Here is a 24,142-nt window from a genome sequence, read left to right as displayed (position 1 = left end):
CTTGTTTTGAGGTAAACAATTTTTCTCAAGTCACACTCTGGGACCATACTTTCTGAGAACCACCCCTGGTATCATACACTTGTACTCAACACTGTTACATAATCCCAATCCTCGTCTCAATCAAACTGTTCATCGTTGATTAACAGAACCTCTACTCATCTGCCCCGCCCTAATTCGTTTTTTCTCGCGATTTCTCTCCCACGGCAAAGTGTCGTCTTTGCCAGAAAGACCATCTCCATTATACGCCTGTAGCATGTAATTGTGTTTAAAATGCATGCACCCTGCACCTTGCATCAGCGCCCCAGCCGTACTCCCGTGGATAACAAATGGGCCTTTTCTGTGGAAATTGAGCCTAAACGATGGTTTCACTTAGAGAGCAAAGTGATTGTCCGTCTTCATAAGGGCGCTCTCCATCAAAGAGCAATGAATCCCATCGCCACGTGTCTTTGATTAAACACAGACCCCCCCTTCCCCATTATTAAGGCCTCACATCAAGCCTTGCACCTGTAACTTGTAATGGAGACGCCCCTCGCATCTGGTGGAAGGAATCGGCGGGCGATTCCCGGCTGAGAGCGACACACCTTTCGCTCGATTCTAATCAACTCAGGCATTTCCTATCGCCGAGGTCGCAAAGTTCACCCGCCGAGAAACATCAGTGGTGCTTTGAACCTTAGCCCTGCCTAATGATTGCGCCATCGTACGTTCAAGTGGTGCTCCTTGAACATCATGAAACCAAACAGCCCCCAAAAACGTCCACCAAATAAGTCGCTTATCAAAGACTTGCTAGCTAGCGTTCAATCACTGAGCGTCTCTTTCAAGACGTCTCGGTCCGCTCGTTTGCTGTTCAGAACGATCCGATCCACACTTGAGTGAACACACTCAAAAAAAAAAAAAAAAAAGTTACCAAAGAATATGTTCAATGGATGCCGAAGACGATTCAAAGGCTGAATTCTCCCTCTCACAGTGGCGACTGGTTTCTTTTCCATTGTCCGTACATGGGCTAATGTCATTATCTTGTCTGTGAACTCCCAAGGCCTATTCTGCTGTTATAGGATTTGCCACCACCTCCGCTGATCTCATTGGTCTGGCACAGTGACAAAAGCCAAGACAGGATAAACAAGCACATTTTGTAAAGTGGTATCGATGTACCAGCAGCAACTTGACACTCGAGACCGCTCCGACAAGAAGAAAAGACTCGTAGCGAAGCTCGCGGTGAAAGAACTTTGTCTTCTGGGTCTGGCGGAGCCTTTTTCTAAATGTTCCAAGTGTGATTTTCTTAGGAAAGTGGCATTCATAGTCGTGGCAATCGTTACCTTGAACCCTTTGTGACAAAATGGCCGCCCGCCAAGAGGGATTTGTTTGCTTGATTTGTATTTGATTGAGATTATTCGGAATGTTTGTGCAAAAGAATAAAACCCTGATGGCGATTTAAGTTTTCGATGCAACAAACTTTATAAGTCCAAAAAAAATTTTTTTACGCCACTTTGAATTTGAGTTTATAATCAAAGGTCTGTTTTCATCCTTTCATTATAAGACCCGCATAACATTACATTCTCTCATGGCCACATTTATTTATATCAAAGGGAAGATTTGAAAATTGATTTTTTTTTTTTTTTTTCCTCCATCTACAAGGCACTCCAGTTTGACTGTGACTACTTAATTGACGGCCGTCTTTATTGTAGCTAAGGAAGGTCGAGAAAGCTTTCTTAATTCTATCCTGGAAAATCCTTGGACGACCTCTTCTTGTGTTTGTCGTAATTTTTATTTCCCTGTACTTGCTTCATTGTCCTCATCTCTGCCATTATGCCCAACACACTGGAGGCATCCTTGGGTATGAATGTCAGCGGCCTCACATTAGAGCTGGCCCGATTGTTCTGTACATAACGCCGGTAGTGTAATAGAGCGTTTGATTTCAGATAAGCAGACAAATAGCTCCCAGACCGGATGGGGTTCTTTTTGTCCCGAGACTTGAATGTAAGACCACGCCGCATGTCAGCGGCGGGCTTGAGGAGATCGAAATGACGCCGGTGTGGATTACAAAGTTCCTCGTTACAATTTGTCATCTTACGTGACAGTTGGAATTTATCTCCTTCGCCTTCTCATTGTGTGGTGTGAAGTCCTACCACGCTTTGGACGCTTTCTATTTGGATTTCAAAGAGGACGTGTTCTGGAAAGATAGCGTTAATCGCCCTGTCCGCTGTCAAATTTAATAACCGAATAAATATTCAGATGCTTCAGTCTAAGAATGACTAATAGTGACAACAATCTTAACCCATCGCTCTTCAACACTTTGTGTTTTGATTGCAAACGTCATCGTCATTTCGGCTAAAAGCAGTCATGTGACGCCGCCGACTAGTCAAGGACCTCTTTGTCCATTCATCAGCACCCCTGATTGTGCCCAAGTCATGGTTAGCTGCAGGCCGGGCCCAGATAGAGATCAGCGGATGATTGGACGCACACATTCTTAACATGACTGACCTGTGACATCTCCGAGGCTGGCCGGCAGCCCGTCATTAGGTGAACAATGGCGCGCTTTCTTTAACTCTTATCTTTCCGCGATGACATTGAGAGTTTCTGCATTAACTCGTCGTCGTTAGAGGCATCGCGCTGATGTTGCATCACCGAGTGATCGCCGAGTGTGTCGGCGGTTCTTTGGCAGCGCGATGACAGAATGACACCGCTCGGGGTTTGCTCTGTGACCCGTTGCCTCCCCCAAGCACAGCATCTGGAAGTAGCATTAGCATATTGCGCATTAGCATATCTTGCATATTCTTGCATCATTACATGCTAGCCGTTTAGCTCCACTGTAGGCTAGCTGACTCAATGGCTGATTGATCACTTGTAGCATCTTTGCCCAAAGTTTTTCCTGGAATTCCAAATAGCTGTCGCTAAAATCTATGTTTTGTGTTTTAGCTAGCGCGAATGGGATGTTATTTCTTAATACGCCGAGTCAGGACTTACTTATGACCTCGCTTGGATTTCATACAAACGCCGCCGGATGTTTGCCCCACGAGGTCCGCGTGTTAGCGTTGGCGTCCATTCCCAATCAAACGCAAAGTGAATGAGAGTGCTTATGTGTTAATATGTCATTTCCAGCGATCAGCCTTTTCTCTCTTGTTTACAGCCGTGCCACCACAATTACAAGCCAGAGAGAAACGGGGGGGTGCAGGAATAAAGTGTCTGTGAAAGATTGATAGCTTTGGTCTTTAGTTCAATTGTAAATTAGAATAGCAAGTCCCCGTGGGATACAAGAGCTCTATTTATGATTAAGAAAAAGCTTCCATTATGGAGTGCCGCTTGGAAAAGTTTGCTCCCTCTTCACAAACAGGCAATTAGCTTGATGGAATGGGCTCGACTTTTTTTTTTTCTTTTTTTTTTCCCCCGACCCACTTACGTGAACCCATATTATGACCATCAGCCCGATAGTTTATGGTATTATTTTCATGCTGTTTGAATAAACTTTTTTTTCCCAGCACTAAATCACAGACTGTGTACTGAGCAGAGTGGGAATCAGAATTGCAGATTGTATGTTTCGGCTCTTTCCGCTCATGTTCGATAGGGTTTAGATCAGGGCTCGTTATTTTTTTCGGGGAGCAAATTCTGGAATGAACTTCTTGTGTTGGAATTTTTGAGGGAAAAAAATAATAAGCTAAATTAATGCAAGACAAAAATGCTGAGTGGACTAGACTTTCCGCACCAGCAAATTGTCATGGATGTTGACAATGTTGTTTTGAAACCAACCGTCTTGATGTCATTCAACGTGGCACGAATAGCTGGCAAACACGTTGGAGAGCTCTCAAGTTACGACATGTCATTTGATTTCTTCCTAGCACGTCTCGCTAACGCCGGTGTCCAGTTGTAAAGAGAAATTGTGTTTATTTGTCATTTCCACGTACTGCCTCCAGTCCGTGCTATTTATACAGAAAGCGCTCGGTCATCTATGCATGGACACACACGTTACTCTCCGAAGAATATCTTTCACGAGAAGTTCGTGCGCCACCTCAAAGGCCAAATAAATGAGATTAGCACAGATGTCTTAACTTTTTATTTTGGAATTTCTCTTTAGATGCAAGTATGCATTTCACAAGCTATTACTGGACAATTATTCTCTTTTTGTTTGATATAAAATAGACGCTAAACATGTTGAACAGTCACATCTGGAAATAAAAAGGTTTTTGGGGGCGGGGTTAAAGAAACTGATCACACTTGTGTACACCTTAGTTAGCTAAATCCTGACTGTAAGTCATTCTTGTCAATGAAATTACATAGGGGTTATTTTTTCTTACTTTTTTCAGCATTTCTTTGAATGGATTAAAATCATTTTCACTTCCAAAAATTATCTAAACTTAATCTGTTTTTTATTTGATAGAAGTTAATCATCAATAAATCAATCGACCAAATTTAAGAAGGAAAAATAACGAATATATTGTTGGGAAAATTGGAAAATCACAAATTAGTTGAAACATCCTTATTCGATTTTCAGTTCATTTATTTTAAAAGTGCTTATTTCAAAATGATCAACCTTTTCATAATATTGCATTATAAAGTTTTCATCAATGTGATCTCTTTTCTGATTGGCAGAAACTAATCACATGGTTCACACAGCAGCTCTCCATATTTACATCCCTAAAATATGACTTTGCAAATATTATCTGTAATTCAAACAACATAAAGCAATGTCGTCATTACCTTAAGTGTTCATTAAAATACAAAATCCCTTTATTTATAATTCAAATGTTTCTGTTTTAGTTTTTCCGTTGACTCTGGTGTGTAAGGCAAGACGGTGTCAAGCGAGTCGCTGTGGTGGCCACTTGACCTGTTGACGGCATGCTTTTTAAGTCTTCGTCTTACGAGTGAAAGTGATACTCGCTGACCTTTCAGGTTGCCGCAAGCTTGTTGTCTTGTGATTGTGTCTTACGGCTCGGGGTCTGCAGGAACAGTGGAATTTCCTTCCAGAGAAAAAAAATGTCTTTGGCAACTTTCTTGGCTGTTTCCACAACCCCCACCTGCCATTTTCAGAATATCTTTAAAATTGTCACTTTTCAATTTGGGTTTGATCCTATTTGTAGCCTTCAACATGACGTTAGCCAAGGCGGCTACGTTGATAGCATGGCTTATTCATGTTGGAGAGTTGCCAAGCACAAACTGTTACAGATTTGATGTTGTCTGATTTGGATCGTTCAATCTATTTAGGTTTTCGTTGGAAAACTTAGGAAACGTTGGTTTTCCAGACGTTCGCGTAGAAAATCACAACTGCTCATATCTCCAAAATCATCACCTGACAACCCTAAAATGGCCGCTTTGAACCAAAATGGCAGACTTCGTGTCTCATCAGGCATGACTTCTTGAGACTTGTGGGACTTCTTCTCAAAGACTCACCTACCACAACCAGACATTTATCACGTATATCTCTCCACGTGCACGTCGGTAGATAATCACAACGTAGTCACAATAGCAAAACAATTTCCAAGCTCCCTAACCCCGCCAGTGCCCGCAGCTCTTTTTTCCGTCATGTGGGGAAAAAAAAACTCCTTTTGATACTTTGCATCACAAGCCCACCGAGTGTTCTCAGCTCTATCACACCACATTGTGCGGCCGCCCTCGCTTTCATGCTTTGGCCTCGGGGCACCTCGTCCTCTGCCTGCTGCTGCTGCCGCTGCTGCTGTTGTTGAGAACATTACACTCGTTTATAATGCCATCATCCAGTCAGACGCTCGCCTTTCTGCACCGCTATTCCACCGCCGCCGTTTACTGCCTGCTCGTTCATGCGGACATTTTTTGTTATTTCATCATCTCGTGTTTAGGGCCGTGTTGTAATCGTTTGTTATTCTTCCCAAGAATTACTCGAGAGCTGTGAATGCCTGAGGAGTCACCATTTTTTGCAAGCGTGGTTTCAGGTGAATTAAAAGTCACTCAGTAGCGCCCCCTGGAAAGCTGAAAAGAATTAGCTACCGATATCAGTTTCAGCAGTGGAGACAAAATTTGGTGGAAGTCTCGAACGGCATAGGACTCACAAAAAGGGTTTAAGGACTCGCACACAAAATTGAGCAAGAAATCAGCCATTTTGGTTTGAAGCGGCCATTTTGGGCTGAAGAAAATCCGGTGTATTTAATTTGCACATTTTGAGCGCTTACATGCAGAATTTGCAGAATAACAGACAGGATTATTTGTTTTGAATTTTTATTCCAGCAAACTAAAATGCATGATTTTTTAAAATGCCACAAATGAAGTTAAAAATAAACACTCAAATAATTAAAAAAAATAACTTATCTGAATAATCAAATAATTTACATAAAATAAATAAAACAATCTTTACATTATAAAAATGTATCTGATGTCCAGAATGAATATGTCACAAATCCATCTGAAAAGTACAACTCAGGTTTCACTATATTACATCTAGAATATACTTTAATGATAAACTATTAAAAACACTCCACTCATCAATACAGACACACAACTCCAACGCTAGACAACAGCACAAACGCGCCAAACAATACGCCGTCTGCTGGACAGCCGACACCTCAGAAGAAGAATCAGAAGAAAAATGTGTGCACAGCTCGACCCAAGGGCACTCCAAGCTGCAGCAGTTTTTCTCCGGGGCTTTACATTAGTGGTGGCGAAAATCCTCACACGCTGTCCTTACTGATACTTACCCTCACAGGTATGTGCTGGAGCCAATCCCAGCTGACTTTGGGTCAAAGGAGGAGTACGCCCAAAACCAGCCAATCACAATTAACGGTCTTCAATTAACCTGATGTGTTTCTTTGGAAGTCGGGATCCAAACCCAAAACCTCAGAACTGTGAGCCACATCCGCTAGCCCTCGTAAAAAGTTTTTCAAAAGTACATTTCCAGCTCCCTTTAACGCCCGCTTGAGTGCATTCAGTGTTAGGAGTGCTGATTTTAACAGGCAAGACTGAAAGCAGCCTGGCAGTGGGCCTATAGAGTGATCATTGAGACAAATTGATCTCTATCTGTGCAAATTGCCGCTGTCGTCTGTCATTGGCAAATGTGGACTGTGAAGGCACACACACATTGCAGTTGTGTGTGTGAGGGAGCACAACTTTATGAATGGGGCCACACACACACAAGTTGCTTAATTTTTAAAAACCAAACACACCCACAATTGAGATGTCAGCATTAATGACACAAGCCTAATTCGACTCATTTAATGTTACATTTGTAGTACTATGAGCACATGCCAGAATATTAGGTAAACACAAAAACCTCCAATACGTCTAATCCAGCAATCCTGCCTTTAAAAAGACAACAATGCTTCGCTTTGTTCATTGTGATTTACGTTTACAGTATAGTATCACAATCATCATAAACTGTCCAGAAAATGTGATATAATATTCATAAACATCAACTTGCATCAACATCAATTATGACAAAGCAGGCAAAATCTGTTTATTGTTATAGTTTGATATTTACAGTACATTGGCATTTAAGTCCATATAGGAGAAAATGAAAACGTCAAGGAGACTTTAAAGTAATCTCTGATTTGATAATAATAATAATAATAATAATTAATTGATTGTGCAAAAAAAATTACCTGCGTTTTTTGAGTGTGTGTAGAAGTGTCCCAGTTGATGATGTGACAGAGTCGCTCTCTTGAAGTTGATTAGGCCGGTTAACCTTTGCTCCCGCGCCGCTCTGCCGAGGTTAATCAGGCCGGGAACTTTGCGGACCCCCGGGGTCAGCGCTCCGCTATCTGCGCACAGATAACATTAAAGCCACCCCAACCCACACCATTGCCATTTTTCTTTCCTCTTCACATTTTTGGCTTCTTTTATAATTCTTTGTGTTGAATTAGACGCAAAGATTAATTTGTTTTATTATGATCAGTCACATTTTTCATTTTGTGAGGGATGACCACGAGCAGCCCACGTGTGAATTTATATTTTTACTTTCAATACATTCAATGTATTTTAATTAAAGGTTTCTTGTTTTTTGCTGATTGTAATTCCTAACTAGAAGAATTCAACAAAATACAAGATTTATACTCGATTTTCCCTAAATCAGTCTTGTACTAAAATCTTTTATACAAACAATTTATGTATCGATCGGCACTGCTGCCAATCAACGCGTCATGTGCTGTGGCGCGCGCGTGCGTGTGCGAGCTTTGTTCTACTAACATGAGAAAATCACGCGTGTGCGCGTGTGTCTGCGCGCGCACGCGTGATCAGTAAATATAAAGTGCACGGCGACATCCTCTTGTCTGTCTCGTCTTAATCGATTGTTGTGTGCATACACACGTCATGTTGTGCTGCCAGTGTGTGTGAGAGTGTGTGCGCGTGGTTGTGTGTATGCATGAGTGTGTGTGTGAGTCCATCATGCCGCCTGAAGGAAAAACAACTGCTAATCACACACAGTAAACTGGAACAACCTGCTATGAACATGCAATAAATAAAATACAATAAATGAATTAGCATACAATACATGAATTTAAAATCCTGCTCTCATTCCAAACTCACGTTTTTCATTTTACACGCATCCCGTTATTCATTTTTATCACCTCACAAATAATTGAAAATTATAAAGATTACGAGACTAGAGTATTTTGTAGCAAATACACTTGATGATAATGCCAGTTGTCATTTTTTTAAAATAATATTTATGATGCTTTAGTGACGTTTTATTGCCGCTATCTTATCATGCAGGCTGTTTATGATATCATCCTGTATTCTGTTTCAATAAATCCATTAAATGGCCTCATTTATGTTAATAGTGCGCATGCGCGTTCTTAAATGAGCTATAAGTGGTTAAATATGTCATAATACATGCTTTCCATACATATAACAGCCTGTATACAGACAGGTACCCCCCCAACCCCCCTCCCCTCTGCCTCCCTCCCTCCCTCCCCCCCTCCTCCCACCAGCACCCCCTCCCTCACGACAGTTTTTTCTTTTTTTTTTTCTTTTTTTCTGCCAGTTTGCGCGCTGTATGAAGGAGAGGAAAGGCGCTGGGGATGTATCTAAACTTCGTCGTCGTCCTCCTAATTCTTGACAAGCCTTTCAAATTGATTTCATGCAATTTCCAAATGAGTTGCCTCGGAGCTCTGTGCAAAGTTTTTGCACGCTCAGACATCACACTTTTGCAATAAACGACGAGTTCTTGTTTTGATTTTTTTTCTAACTTTCCTTAATTATTTTGTCTTTTGCATGTGGGGAGAAGAAGCCCGCCTGACTCTCACTCCAAGACTAAATTAAAGATTTTAAAGGGGAGAGAAGATGCACCCCGCCACGGACGAGTCCGCAGCGTATGCATTTGGTAGGTGTGCTGCCGTAACAACAACATAAACCCGATTCAAAATGAGACATTTGAGTCATACATATAATTTAAGGTGAAGGTTAAATGCATGCAAAAAATTAATCCTCCAGCCGTTACTTTTAATACAGACATCTCTCCAGTCTATTGCTTTTAATTAATACGACATAGCAGTTTTGTATTATCCTCACAAAGCGTGCAAAAATGTATACTTACCACAAATGCAGCGACGCTATGTCCGAAATTTTACAAGTATTTATTTTATTTACAGATCCTCCATTTCTGTAGAATCTGCAAATAAAAGCGACAAAGTCGTGCTAATGAGCAGATAATTGGTTTTAGAATGCGGGGGGGAAAAAGCGGTCAGTTTTGAAATACGAGTTAATCCAAGTCGGCCACCAGTCTGCGGTGGTTGGTTTGAGTTGCTCCGAGGCTGCGGCGAGCTGACGACTGAAAGCAGGCTGCCTGTGGTGCGAGTTGCACCCAGCGCGCTCCTCGCTTGCAATCAACAAGGCAATGAATGAACGCGGGGCGGGCGGGATTGCATGTAATATATTTTCTGACGCTGGGGGGCAGCCATACACTATGCTGGGACTACAATGCGTGGAGCAGAAGACAATCACACATACACACACACTCAGAGTTCAAGTGTCACAGCCTGTGGTCATGAATGAGGTCATAGCCTGGCTTTTAATAATAATATTAGGGAGGGGCTTTATTGACAACAGCAGCAAATTTGTGGTTATTTTCCACTAACGTGTCATTTTATTGAGCATATTGGTTTATAATTCTAATTATGCAGCTATTTTTTTTAAATAGTGCCAATTTACAGGCATCTTGAAAACCCTCATTTATGACTTTTTTTATTTGTCACTTGCACTTTGGCAGTCGTGTAAGTAGCATTGTACACGTATATGTGCAGTTTTCATATGAGAGACGGATTGAGCTGAAGTGTGTGTGCGATTGTAATATTAAAAAGCACTTTTGTTTTGCATCCATCCTTCCTTGCACTTTCTGGACCCCTTATCCCGTTCATGTTTGCAGGGGGCTGCAGAAATTGCTACTCTGTTTGGGGTCTGCTCGCCAGTCAGAGCGTATTTTCTATATGTATTTTATTTTTTAATTGTTGTATGGATTTTATTTTTTGCCATTTTATTGTTTTTAATGAATGCATTTGAATTACTATTTTGTATGCCAGAAATGGTTTAGGCTTGTGTGTGAATGGCAGATACATATAGAAATTCTACTTATCCTATCATAAAACTCTCTCTGTGTTGATAATTCTTTTTTTAGTTTAAAATGTGCATTGTGTGTGAATGCAGGGGACATTGGAGAAAATCCTTTTTTTCCATTTTGTTTACCCAACTGTGTAGTCTGTGTGTGTAAATGATAATTGTAATATCCATTACTATAATTGTTTTATGTATTTATTTTACTTCATAATTATAAAAGTTTATTTATTCATTTTATTTCATTTTTAACAGTTAGATTAAGTACATAATCATCCCCGTTTCCTCCCATTTATTTAAAAAAAAAAAATAAAGAGCAACGGTTGCTTTATTTGTGTTTAATTTTGATGTCCAAGACAGTCTGAGACATATTTTTCATGTACGGTATGCCTGAGAAGAAACGACTCCCCCCAAGCCACCCACCCACCCCTTTCGCCCCTTCTTCCTGGAAACCCGCCTCCTTTTAGGACCCGGCGGCCCTGGCTCGACCTCGGCTGCGTCTTGGCTCAGCACCAAGTGGCACAGCCGCGGCCCGGCAGCCAATGGAGAGCAAGGGGGGCGGTCCTACACACACTCCGCCTGCCTTATATGGCAGCGCGTCGCCATGGCAACGTGTGCTAAGTTGCAGCAGTCGTGTCAAAGTTCACTATATAGAGAAGCTCAGCGAGCTGATCAGAGAGAAAGCATTCTGCCAGCCGTGCTCGTCTTAAGCCAAAAACCTCCCCGACCGCCTTTTTAACATATTTCCACACTTTGATTCGCCTTTTTCAACCACATTCTAATCATAATTTTCATCGCACGGAAGAGAACAAGAAGACGAAGACGCGAGGAGGGATTCTAAAAGGCGCAGATCTCCAACATTTGCTGGCTCGAGAAGCGGATTTTTCTTATTCTTTCTTTTTTGTGGAGAGAATTCTTCCAGACTCGCACCCGGAGCTTGTTGGTCCCCCATTCGACCGCCGGTCTTCTCCATCCATCCTCGCCCCCCCTTTTCCTACCCTCCTCCTCCTCCTCCTTGTCCTCCTCCTCCTTCTCTTCCTCCCTCCAAAAAGCCAAGCCGGTCCATGCTGTTTGCTCGCTCTCGTCCCGGCACTCGGCCGACCTTCCCCGCCGACGGGGGTGCTGGATGGCCGGCAGTAGGAACCCCCTTGACTCGGCCTCGCTGGTGAGAAGCAGCCTCCTCCTACTCGTCGTCTTCTTCCTCCGCCTCCTCCCCGTCGTCGTCGTCGTCGTCGAGTCTACTCATTCCCGGAGCGGAGCGTCGAGCGCGGCGCCTCGGCTGTGGTGACATACCCCCCACACACCACCAGCACCACCACCCCGGTCGGCGCGTGGAACGACAACCCTCCAATAAGGTCAAAAGAGAGACAAAACGGCCGATCAAAAAGTTTCCCCCCCGTTGACTGAGAGGCAGATATGGCAATGGTAGTGTGGAGAGGCTCCCAGGACGACGTGGCGGACACCCAGGGCGCCCTCTCCTCGCAGACCCAAGGCGGGCTGGCGCTGGGCAACGCGCAGCCGGGCCAGCTGGGGCTGACGGCCGCGCAAGTGGCGCCGCCGGCTCCGCAAACCCCCGCGCAAGGCGGCCCCAACGGGCAGTCGGCGCCCGGTGGTGGCCAAGGCGCCCAGCAGCAACCGGACAAGCAGCCGCAGCACATCGAGTGCGTGGTGTGCGGGGACAAGTCGAGCGGCAAGCACTACGGCCAGTTCACCTGCGAGGGCTGCAAGAGCTTCTTCAAGCGCAGCGTGCGGCGGAACCTGACGTACACATGCCGGGCCAACCGGAACTGTCCCATCGACCAGCACCACCGCAACCAGTGCCAGTACTGCCGCCTCAAAAAATGCCTCAAGGTCGGCATGAGACGGGAAGGTATTGGGACTTTTTGTTTACCTCACTTTTTTCTTTTATTCTTTTCTTTTTTTTTTTTCTTTTCTTTTGGCTTTGTGTTGCAGTCGGTGCGCGTGTGTGTGCGATGCAGCGGGGGCTCCCTCGCGAGGTAGCCGGCCGGAGCGTGCCTCAGTGCCGCCTTGTGCCGGCGCTCGAGTCGGGGGGACTCCACTGGATCTTTTTATGATACTATTATTGTTGTTTTATGTGTATTTTTGTCATATACTCACCTTACGCGATCGGATATAACTGTGGACATGGAATATGTCTAGCTATGCTTACAAAAATAGGCACGCTCGCGGCGCGTCCACTTCCACTCGAGGTCTATTGTTTACCGAGTGTGCGTGGAGTATTCTCGCCAAATGCAAGCGTATGGGTTAAGGGTTCCACACGCGACGCCTTTGTGCATGCAGCCTTCCCCGCTGCGTGTACGTGTTTTACTGCTGCCATTTTGCAAGGCGCTAAGCAGTTGAGGTTGAAATCGCCGCCGACCCGCTTGGCCGGTGCTTGACGTGCAGAATTCAGGCTTCAATATCTGTAGTCTCTCTTTTTACTGCAGCCGTGCAAAGGGGACGGGTGCCGCCCACGCAGCCGCACCACGGCCAGTTCGCGCTGACCAACGGGGACCCGCTGCACTGCCACTCGTACCTCTCGGGATATATCTCGCTGCTGCTGCGCGCGGAGCCCTACCCGACGTCCCGCTACGGCAGCCAGTGCATGCAGCCCAACAACATCATGGGCATCGAGAACATTTGCGAACTGGCGGCGCGCATGCTCTTCAGCGCCGTGGAGTGGGCCCGGAATATCCCCTTCTTCCCGGACCTGCAGATCACCGACCAGGTGGCCCTGCTGCGGCTGACGTGGAGCGAGCTGTTCGTGCTGAACGCGGCGCAGTGCTCCATGCCGCTTCATGTGGCCCCGCTGCTGGCGGCGGCCGGCCTGCACGCCTCGCCCATGTCGGCGGATCGCGTGGTGGCCTTCATGGACCACATTCGGATCTTCCAGGAGCAGGTGGAGAAGCTCAAGGCGCTGCACGTCGACTCGGCTGAGTACAGCTGCCTCAAGGCCATCGTGCTCTTCACCACAGGTGAGAACCGGAGCCACTCGTGGAGCGCGATTATAGCACGTTTCTTGCTCTCCTACTCCGCCATTTGTCACCCCGAGTCTTGTTTGGGGCCACTGACAGATATAAATGATGTGTGTGGGGGGTGATGGGGGACTCAGACAGAGTTGGGGGAGGGGGTGCCAAAATGATAGAGAGAGAAAGACAACCCTAATATTGCTCAGAGTGTGTGTGCGTGTGTTGGGGGGGTGTCAAGATATAATGTTAATGTTTTTTTTGACGTCAGGTTGTGTAAATGTCTCCAAATACAAGAAGGTGCTCTCAATTCCATTGGACAATTGTAATGCTCCCTAAAAATAACATACTCGCATGTCCTGATGGTCAGCTATGTTGTTGTCATTCTTCTGTGTTACTTTAAGAAAAAACAAAAAATTGGTTACGCATGTGTTGCCCAGTTTTTTTAAAAAAAAATCCCGTTTTAGATGTAAACACTCCTGGCTAATTGCTATCTAAAATAATGAGAAGGATTAAAAATAACTTTGTTGCACAGTAAAAGCACATTAAACATTATAGTTACATATAAAAGGGAGGATATAAAAATAATCCAGTATGGAGATGGGCTCTTGTTACTGCTCAAAACAACAAAAATCTCACATTTTAGTGGTGCCCCCAAGAAATATTAATTTAGAACACTTAAAAGTAATAAATTCATGCATTTGTTCATCAATAAAAACTCTCCATATTTCATAAATTATTCTTTATGGACTACAGCAACAATAACATGTAATGTGCAATTGTTGCGTTATACAAACTTTAGATACTATTTCTATATAGCATTCATCTTTATTTCATTTGTAATTTTATTGCAGAAAAATAACACAAATTAAAAGTAACTGGGTAGAACCCATTTGTTACTCAATATAAAACTAAAATATTCATTTTTGTCCTATACGCCTTACATGGTTGAAATTGAGACCACAATATTATTTTAGATACACATGGAAGGGCTCTCATTAGAAAGTGTATTGCTACCAAAGAAAAACAAATCCAAACTTAATAATTAAATATTTGAATGCCCTGCAATGACACCAAATGCTAGAAAATGTATGGACGCAACCATCGTGTACTTTAGAGGAGGAGGGGGGGGGGGGGGGGGGGGTAAAGCGCGATTAAATTTTTTTTTGCAATAAATCCACCCACATAAACAAGAGTTGATTGTAAACTCAGTGATAATGCGAAGTGAGGAAGGGTGATGTGTGTGGGGTGGGCTTTCCTAAAGGTCAGACCACCATAACACCCCCACACCCACTTCTTCGTCTTGCACCTTGCAAGCATCAAACATGCATATTGCGTTGAAAATTGAGTTTGTTTGTTTTGTTTGCCCCCCCCCCCCCCCCCCCCCTCCTTCCCACACCCACGCCCTAAATCCACCCCACCCCCATCGCAGACGCGTGCGGCTTGTCGGACGTGGCCCACGTGGAGAGCCTGCAGGAGAAGTCCCAGTGCGCCCTGGAGGAGTACGTGCGCAGCCAGTACCCCAACCAGCCCACCCGCTTCGGCAAGCTGCTGCTGCGCCTGCCCTCGCTGCGCACCGTTTCCTCGTCGGTCATTGAACAGTTGTTTTTCGTCCGCCTGGTAGGTAAGACCCCCATCGAAACGCTCATCAGGGACATGTTGCTGTCGGGGAGCAGCTTTAACTGGCCTTACATGTCCATTCAGTAAAGAAGACACAAGATGACGATGGTGGTGCAGGTGGCGGTGTGTGTGTGTGTGTGTGTTGTGAGGGAGGGAGGGGCTGCTGGCTGGAGGTGACGATTCAATGATTTTAGCTGCTTCTTCTTTTTATTTGCGCTGAAGGAATATTGGAAGGACAAAAAAAAAACTGTGAATTATTCCCTCCCTCATTTCACCCCCCCGCCCCCCGCGTAAAAAAAGACACGAATCCACTGACTGAACTGAAAAGTGTTTTTTGTAACGAAAGCAACAAGAACAACAAAAAAAGGAAAACGCGGGATTTTGTTGAGGAAATTTTAAGTATTAAGTGCATTTTTTTTGTTTCGAAAAAGGAAGGGAATTTTGTTTTTATTCACGTGTCCTGTGTCCAAATGTATAGCTGTGTGCGTGCTTGCGTGCGTGCGTGGGTGCGTGTGTGTTTTGTACTTTCCTCCTCCATTTTTTTTTGTTTTTTTTCTCTGGTTCCAAACCGGCTTAATATGTGACTGTGTTGTACACAGGTGGTTGTGTTTTTTTTCCATTCACGTGAAGAATAATGTGTACAAACAAACGGGGGAAAAAAGGAGAGGAATTAAAACCACAGCAATAGGAGTTGTTCGAGACTTTTTTTGGTCCATCTGTAGAAGCTTCATGCTTGCAAGCGCACTTACGTTCCCAACGAGCCACTATGAATAATTTTGCATCATTTGTCCTCGTTGAACAATTGGCAACCTTTATCTTTCGTTGAAAATATTATTATATCGACTTGTGATTCCTGGGGAAGGTCAACCAAGTTTAAAAGCCAAGCCTATGTGGCGTTTAATAGCAGTATTACATGACGAAACAATAAAACAAACGATCCCCTTTTTGTCCGAATTAAGTGCCTGACAAGCATGACGCGATTTCTCCACAACAACGTGCATGGTGAAAGTGGGGGAATGGTGTGCTTTCTCCCCGATGTGCACCCTTAAGATGAGTGAATCGGCCGTGCAAGCATGCCGATGTGGGGCAGTATTGTTGTAAATATAGGTCAACTTGTTTCTTTTCTACCAGCTCTGTGTGGCCCAGAGCAAATGTGTGGTTGCCATCATTTTCGCTCGTCTTTCCAACGGAGTGTCGGACTCAGCTCGGCTCGGTAGCACTGACGAGTTCTGTACATACATATTATTATTATTAATATTAATTATTATTATGATTACAACCACATTTTCTTTGGTTTTGTTTTCTTTTTTTTTTTGGTTTTGTTTGGTTTCATGTATATTTAGACTGTGAATGCATGGCCACAGGTCGCTAACCTATTTTACCCTATTTGCTATATAAATGTAAATGTTCTTTCTTTTTATTGGGTGAGTGGAGGGACTCGAGGGCGGGGGGGTTGTATAGATATAATCTGTGCGTTCACTACACACAAGCCCTTGTATTTAAAGACACACATACATACACACACATACACACACTCAAAAAAGACACAAATAAGTGAAAATTCATCTTCATATGAGGACTTAGAAACAGGGTGAGCAGGTTTTTATGGGGTGCTTTGCAGTGTGCGTGCGTGCCTGTGCTTGTGTGTGTGCGCGCGCGCACGCGCGTGTGAGCAATTAATTACACACACACACGTATAAAAATTAATTAAGAAAAATAACGGGAGCACACAACACACACACTGTACGCACGCACACACGTGGACCAGAGAATGATACATGATTGTAATTATGAACCCACCTTTTTTATATAAATATATAAAAAATATATGACTGCAGGGTATTGATAACGTATAGATACTTTTTTTTAAAATGATGATCATGATGATGATGAATTCATTGCAAGTGATACCTGTGAGTGTGTGTGCGCGTGAAAGTTTCTAATAGTTGAACACGATTCTCGTTCGTTCGTTCGTTCGTTCGTTTTGTGTTAGCTTATTGTACAACGAGCATTCTGCTGTAAATTTGTTCTTGGTATTAAATTATAATTTATGAATTTGATATCTTTTCATGGCTTTTTTCCTCTCTCACTTCTTTGTGATGAATGGATGAATTTGGATTCGTTCCTCTTCCTCCTCACTTTTTATTATACTTTTTAACTGTCCAGCTTTAGTGCATCTCCCCCAAAAGTCACCACAAATCCTCCTAAAAAATGCATCCAGACGTTTTTGTGTGCTTGTGGCGATTCATTATTAGCAGTGTAACTTTGACATCTACTGCTGCTGCTGCGGCTGTGTTGCGCATGCGTACTTGCTTTATTAATGATGACTCGGATGATGGGCGTCATTTATCGACTATCTGCAATAGTCGTTATGACGTCACCAAATAATCACCAAATGATGTTTTTGGATCGGTCACAGAATGATCATGACAACGTCATCATTATTATTTCCATGATTATTATTTTAACTCTCACGTCAATTCTATTCACGGCCATGCGCGTAAGTGACGTAATACGTAAGGGGATATTTGTTTTCATTTGATTACATTTAAAAACCAAAATCTAAACATCCTTACGTTTAGTGCACATTAGGAAGTCATATTTATTACTTTTATCAGCCCCCCCCCAAATTATCCCAAATTATACTTGTTACTGTTTTTAAGTGACATAATGTTAACATGTGTTACTGTTAACAGTTTCCCCATCATGACGTACATTTGCACACACACACTGAGTGGAGGTCAGGCCATAAATGTAAGAAAATATCGCCATCTACCCGTCGTGCTCGAAAGTGCACACACCTCGTGAACTGAGTGACCAACTCGCACTCACCCACGGAGAAACTTTTTGAGTGTGCTCGTAAAAGATTGTGAACTGCAAACTTAATTGATGCGTCTGCGCATTGGGGACACTTCATTAGGTACGCCTGATGACGTCCTCCATTAGACGCGTAGGAGAAGAAATGACGAAGAGATTGTTCCGCTGCAGAGGCGAGTTTATGTTCAAGCGACGCCAAAATAGCTGACAGGTGTAAATCATGATGCGCCACGCTCAATAAATATATTTGGTATTGTTCAGTAAAAAACGAAACACTCCAAATGGAGTGTTGTTTTCTTGTTAAGGCAGAAATGTAGCATTTAAATAGTGCAAGTGGATGTAATGTGGATAGTTATAATTCGTGTATTCGAATGACAATATCAACTTTCAAAACCAATTTTGAATTATTTCGTCATTATTTCTGTAAGCGTTGCTCGTTCACATAAGTGTGGGGGGGAATTGACAGTTGGTGCAAAAATGGGAGTTTATAAAATAGAAGAAAAGGGTGTTGATTTTACTTTCTTTTGTCATAAAATCATCCGGATCTTGATTTATTTTTTAGTAGATGTTATTAAAAAATATTTTTTCAGTGTAGTGTCCACACTAAATAAACACGCGCACATTGATTGCAAACCAATCAAAAATGGTCGTGTTTGTAAAGGCGTCCCCCACACTTTGGTGTATTTAAATTGCGCAAAGCGCTCCAGTTAGACAACCTTGAGTTTCACTTTCTCCTTATTATTTTCTACAATAGATGGAGAAAAGACCAAACCAAATTAATATAGACTGATAGTTGGTTAAAATGTCACGCACACGCACTGCATTATTTATTAAGCCTTGCATTTACAACCAGTGCTCAGAATGACCCTTAAAGCATTTGGAAGCCTTCGTAAATATGTTCATATATTTGGTTCTCTTATTATAGCCAATATTTTGTAATTTTATTTTTGCCAGATTTGAGGAAGCATGTTCGTGTGATATAGAACAAAAGGGGTCAACTTTATTTAGATGTTGTACTTTAAAATAACCAGTAAATAAATACAATTATTTTCATTTTAAAAATAATTTAAAACATAGGTGATCATTTTGTGGATAGTCCACATTCATTTGTTCATCACCAGTCCTTATGATTTATCCCCCAGAATTTGGAGATCACGTGACATGTCACCCACTACATTATAAATAAATAGATAGATAGATAAATAAATAAATAAATAAATAAATAAATAAATAAATACAAGTATTGCACAGGTTCTGGTCATAACTAAACATTATTTATAGCACATTCAATAACCACCAAAACTCATCTTCATCATCAACATATATTTTGAAGCTGTTTGTAGGTTTTCACAACACCAATTGCCAGTTTGGAGAATTTGAACGCATGTGGGATTTAGCCCATTTCGGGAAAAAAACAAAAATCTCCAATTTGAGAGTCCTCAAACCCTTCAGATAGAAGAGGCCCTGCGGGATGCGTTCAATGTACAATTTTGTGACGTCAAAACCAAACCAAATTTGTCTCGATGCGAGTTGTGCTCAAAATCTGTTGCTTTAATTTCAATGTGATTTGTTGAACATCATTATTATTATAATCCATCATCGTCGTTGTCGTTATGACCACAAACAAACCACGCCTTCACACCTACAGGTGAAAAACAGTACAATAATTCAGTGTTAAGGCAATAACGTAAAGACTCCCCCTTTTAGAGTTTATAGTTAATAATTCACTTTGTGTAAATCAAATGTGCTAAATATGTTATTATTTTCAAATATTTGTTAAGAAAATGTTTGGTTATCTTTTTTTATTGTGGTAAAATGATCGTGATATATCCAATCTCTGAAGCCTCTTACCTTGTCATCTGGATGGAATGGAAAAAAATGAATGCGAAAAATACCAATTATCTTTATAATAGAAAATATCAAATTCGTAGTATTTATTCATCATTTAAAACACAGTCTTGCCATTTGATGTACTTCACACACCAAACGTCCAATGCATTTCATTTGCTTCCATTGCCATGTAAAAAAATAGAACAAACATAAATGTATGCATTATTATTGTCCTAGAAAAAAAGTGAGTGATAAAAAAAAAAAAAATCGATTGTTGTGAGGACTTAAATAGTGAGCCTGTAAATGTGCTGATGATGTACGCTCAATTGTGGAGATGACATTACAGGAGGAGAAAGAATACACTCGCCCATCCCTGCCTGCCTCTCCCCCTCGTCCTCCTTTCTCGTCCCCCCGCCGCCGAGTGACCCCCACAGGACCCGGTGAGTGGCGCCGGGCCCCGTTGCACTAATAACTTGCAAGTGGCGACCGCGGCGCTCATGCAGGGCAGGTTGAATGCATGGTGGTGTAGTATTGGTGGCGTGCTGCAGAGGGCGCACTTTAGCACCTTTCACCTCAGCTCTCTGCTCGCTCTTTCACCCGCTCTTTCACTTGCTTTCCTTTTTAATCTTCATTTTTCTTGTCATAAATATACCAAATTATTTTTGTCACTTTTATAAAAACAAAAATTAATTTATAAAACAAAGAACTCGAAGGAAATCATTTTTAATTCACTTTTATTCCATCCAAGCAATTTACAAATAAAAAGACGCATTTACTGAGGTAATATTTTAAAGTATTACATGGATGGTATAAATGTGACAATTACATGCAGATGCATCTTAATAAATGACACTATGATGGGAAACGGAATCTAGTCCAGTAATTCAAACTATAGTGAAATATTCAACATTATAAAAAGGCCAATTGGCCTTCTGAAATTACATTTAATCGACTGGTATAATTCAAGTTTCGCCCATCCACACAATATTTAATATGTTAAGTGGCTGACAATTATTTTTAGTTCATCTCGACTAGTTTTGATGCCTTCATTTTGTTATTTTTTTTAATTAATCGAAATTCATACTTGCTTAGAAAACATGTTTATCCTCTATTCTTTTCATGCATTTTGTTTATTTTAACCATGGCTGTACGTGCATAATAATTTGTTAAATCCAAGCAAAATTAATCCACGTGCCACATCTGTCTTTTTTTTTTTAAATAACAACGTCTGCTAATGTCAGGACTGTGTGCATTCTCCCTCAAATAATTTAAATATACCAAATTTAAATATTAAAAATACAAATGAAGTAAAAGATACCGTAAAACCTTAATTCCAACAAGAATAGAATAAGATCTTTGTGTCAGCAGTAATGTCATTGACTGGAAAAAATGCAGTGGATTTTGAAGTTCATTAGAAAATAAATCACAGTAAAGTTTACGTCTTTAAATTTCGACATCATGTGTGCACATTTGTTTGAAACTGTTTAAAGAGATAGCAAAAAATGAGGAAACTCATAACGAATGTAATAAAATGAAATTGGATTACACTTACAATTTTCTCTCTAAATGTCAGCTAGCTTCAACATGTTTGATTTAAAATACCTAAAAATGGAGCAAACACAATGTCTTTAATTATAAGAATGTGTAAATGTCAGTGTTGCTCACATTTTTGATCGGATCTAAAAGAAAATGACAATTTCAAATCTGCAAACTACAGCTTTATCAGCAGTTTTGCTCAAGTCATTTCAATGTAACGAAGAAAATTGCCCACAAAATTTCATAATTCTTTTAATTAAAGTAAATTTTACATCTGCATTTTTGACGTAAAAACGAGAACCACGCCATGAATATCTTTTAATTGAAGTTAGTTACAATAAACTGCATTGTAAAATAAATCAATTTCTTTTGCGCTACTAATTTAAAAACATGAGAAGGTGCCATTAAAAACTCATCCATATAATACTTTCAACTTTTCAGTCGGACTTTTTTTGTGTGAAATTCCCAAACGTGCAGGAAACGAGCAACCTGCGAGGTTTGATTTTGTTGTTGTTGTCTTGTCTCCTCTTTGCTGGCTGCCGACGATCGTGCATGTGTGGCGGCGGCGGCAGCGGACAATAACGCGCCAATTGTCCAGGTTTTGTGACCCAGCAAATGCGAGGGGGGCTCTCGTGGCTTTGCTATGTAATTATGCAAAACACTTTGCATAAAGACTTTGCCATCCGATCTAATGATAGGAGCCCTCTGCCTTGCATGCGTGGAGCCAACCAGCCGCCGCTGCCGCGCTGCACAAATCCCAATCCAGCAGGTAACACGCACAAAACCAATCACGTGTGTCTTTAGGAGATCGATACAGCACTGATGCATTCAAATACAGTCGTTTCCAGTGTACATGAAAGTCGAGACACCCTCAAAGGACAAGAAATGAGATCAAGCGAAATCATTTGAAAACATTTAATACCATCCAGAGGCGGAGCTAAGGTGGTGGTCAAGGGTGGCCATTAGGGAAGATGTTGGTTAATTTTTTCACTTAATGACTGTCTTTCATTATACATTTCATGCATTAGATATTAATTTGTTAAAGCCCTCTGATGATTCAAAGAGTCAGGAAAAGCCTACTAGAACATCTAAAGTTTATTTTAGTCACTTGTAATACCGGCAGGTGTGTGCTGACTATCATTTAATGAGTTTTGAATGCACATTTGTGCAACCAGATTTTTTTAATTTTTTTTTTTTTGATGTACTCACGTGAAAAGATTTGCTTGGCATTTTAACAGTGGAAAACGTTTGGAGAGAATTTGGTCTCATTTTCTATATTACAAAAACCTGATTTGACTCTTTATATCCACTTTTGAGCTCATGTTTGTGCCCTCTTACATAGACACAGCAGTGATGTGTTCAATAACAATGATTAATATTTTTCAGTGTCTTGAATGCAATAGCAGCGATTTTGGAAGCAGCCTACGCGATCCGTGTGACATCCACGCATGTTTTTCCTGGCCACGCTTTCCCCAAGCCCTTGAGGTGCACTCCGCCATGCGTGTGTGCACTTAATAAACACTTGCAGAGGTGTGAATCTGAGAGCTTTTGCAGTAAATGAAGTGCCAGAGGAGCCGGCGAGGAATAAAGACGTGCAGCTGTCAGGGGTCACAAGCGGGCCGAGATTGCTTCCAGACCAAAAGAAAGAAGAAAACACATGTGACCCACGTGAAGACTGCTGCATTTCGTGAAGAGATGAGTGAAGGACGGAAGGAAGAAGACGTGAAGGAGGACTCGTGGCCTTCAACCATGCAAACGTGATAGATGAATCAACTCGCATTCAAACGTGGCAAACCTGCAATACATCTGCTTATATTTTCTTCCAAGTGGAAAAAGTGTGCAGAATTCATGTCGGGTTTCAAACTAAGGTTGGAGTTTCAAAGTAGGGTTTCAAACTGGGGTTAGGGTTTCAAACAAGAGTTAGGGTTTGATATTGATGCCATCACTGATACTGTGTCTTATGTTACAAGGTGGATTACATGATTATATATAATTGTAAATTATATTCTTCTTTTGTTAATACATAGCTCCAACCTAAATAGGGTTAGCTTAGCATAGCTTTCAGAGCAAATTGTGACTTTGAGAAGAAAGCCCGCGTGGTGTTAGAGAGCTCTGATCTCGGCCATGACAGCTTTTGGTCCGATCAGACAGTTGAACATGCCGCTCCCACTGTCACTTTCAATTTTGGTGTGACCCCGCCGTGCCGGGATGGGGGAGAAGTGTCACAAAGTGCGATTGAAGGCTCGTATTATCCATCCGACAGCTTCACTCATCTGCACGTAATGACAACAAGAACGTGAATAACAAACGGAAGAAAATTTATTTTGAAAAGTCAGGCTTTTATTTTGAAAAAAAGACCATTTATTGTATTGATAAACAATATAAGGAACCATAGCAACACAGATTTGTGAAACGTGCCATGCTAGCTTGGATGTATGGATTGTGGTAGGTGAAAAAACAAATATACTATACTGTATTTATACAGTTTATATATCTATTCATACTTTTGGCATGCGTTGATGACATCATCGATGGTCTGGCATTTCCCCATGTTGCGCTGTGTGTGCGCGAGCACTAATGAATTGTGACTAGGAGACTGGCTGGCTCCCGCCGCTGACCTCGGCTATTATTAGTGTGACCTCCCTTTGGCTTGACCAACAATAGCAAACAAAAAAACTGTTTTTGATATGATTGCAGGGAGTACACTCGGGCTGATGAATCTGTACAGGGAGAGCATCGGCAGAATACAACTTTTGTTAATTGCTGAGTTTCAGTGCAGCCCAGTGAATAGAGAAGACTTTCTGTGGCTTTGTGCACACGCCTGCCCGCCTGCTCCGGGAGTTTGGGTTTTCATCAGTGGTGGTAGTAACACT

At 42.0% G+C, this 24,142-nt stretch overlaps 1 protein-coding gene and 2 long non-coding RNA genes across 6 annotated transcripts; 2 read left to right on the top strand and 1 right to left on the bottom strand.

The window, feature by feature from the left end:
- Nucleotides 1-7,155: 7,155 nt before the first annotated feature.
- LOC148396919 (uncharacterized) lies at nucleotides 7,156-9,775 on the bottom strand. Its single transcript, XR_015858932.1, has 2 exons — nucleotides 9,488-9,775; nucleotides 7,156-7,715 (listed from the first exon to the last, which is right to left on the bottom strand). It is a non-coding gene; the product is annotated as an uncharacterized LOC148396919 (long non-coding RNA).
- A 1,326-nt stretch (nucleotides 9,776-11,101) lies between these two features.
- On the top strand, nucleotides 11,102-17,146 carry nr2f2 (nuclear receptor subfamily 2, group F, member 2). 2 transcript variants are annotated; one of them, XM_088377862.1, is made up of 3 exons: nucleotides 11,102-12,370; nucleotides 12,930-13,475; nucleotides 14,899-17,146. In XM_088377862.1, the coding sequence occupies exons 1-3, from the start codon at nucleotides 11,917-11,919 to the stop codon at nucleotides 15,171-15,173; spliced, it is 1,275 nt and encodes a 424-aa protein (XP_088233988.1). In that variant the 5' UTR covers nucleotides 11,102-11,916; the 3' UTR covers nucleotides 15,174-17,146. The 2 variants fall into 2 exon arrangements, with proteins under 2 accessions (XP_088233988.1, XP_088233989.1); XM_088377863.1 differs by having other exon boundaries at nucleotides 11,106-12,370; nucleotides 12,948-13,475.
- A 2,856-nt stretch (nucleotides 17,147-20,002) lies between these two features.
- LOC148396917 (uncharacterized) lies at nucleotides 20,003-23,709 on the top strand. Of its 3 annotated transcripts, XR_015859106.1 has the most exons (4): nucleotides 20,003-20,173; nucleotides 21,968-22,038; nucleotides 22,656-22,754; nucleotides 22,824-23,709. It is a non-coding gene; the product is annotated as an uncharacterized LOC148396917 (long non-coding RNA). The 3 variants fall into 3 exon arrangements; XR_015859105.1 differs by lacking the exon at nucleotides 21,968-22,038; XR_015859104.1 differs by lacking the exon at nucleotides 20,003-20,173 and having other exon boundaries at nucleotides 21,604-22,038.
- Nucleotides 23,710-24,142: the final 433 nt, after the last annotated feature.

The sequence above is a fragment of the Syngnathus floridae genome, chromosome 6, assembly GCF_059516105.1.
Source record: "Syngnathus floridae isolate MCC-2025c chromosome 6, RoL_Sflo_1.0, whole genome shotgun sequence".
NCBI classification, from domain to species: Eukaryota; Metazoa; Chordata; class Actinopteri; order Syngnathiformes; family Syngnathidae; genus Syngnathus; species Syngnathus floridae.
This window is presented reverse-complemented; position numbering and strand designations above follow the sequence as displayed.

Excerpts from the sequence above, each read along its gene's own strand:
- nr2f2 (XM_088377862.1), top strand. The coding sequence starts at position 11,917 with ATGGCAATGGTAGTGTGGAGAGGCTCCCAGGACGACGTGGCGGACACC. Across the intron at positions 12,371-12,929 it reads GGTCGGCATGAGACGGGAAG|TCTCTCTTTTTACTGCAGCC; the intron begins GTATTGGGACTT and ends CAATATCTGTAG. Across the intron at positions 13,476-14,898 it reads CATCGTGCTCTTCACCACAG|ACGCGTGCGGCTTGTCGGAC; the intron begins GTGAGAACCGGA and ends CCCCCATCGCAG.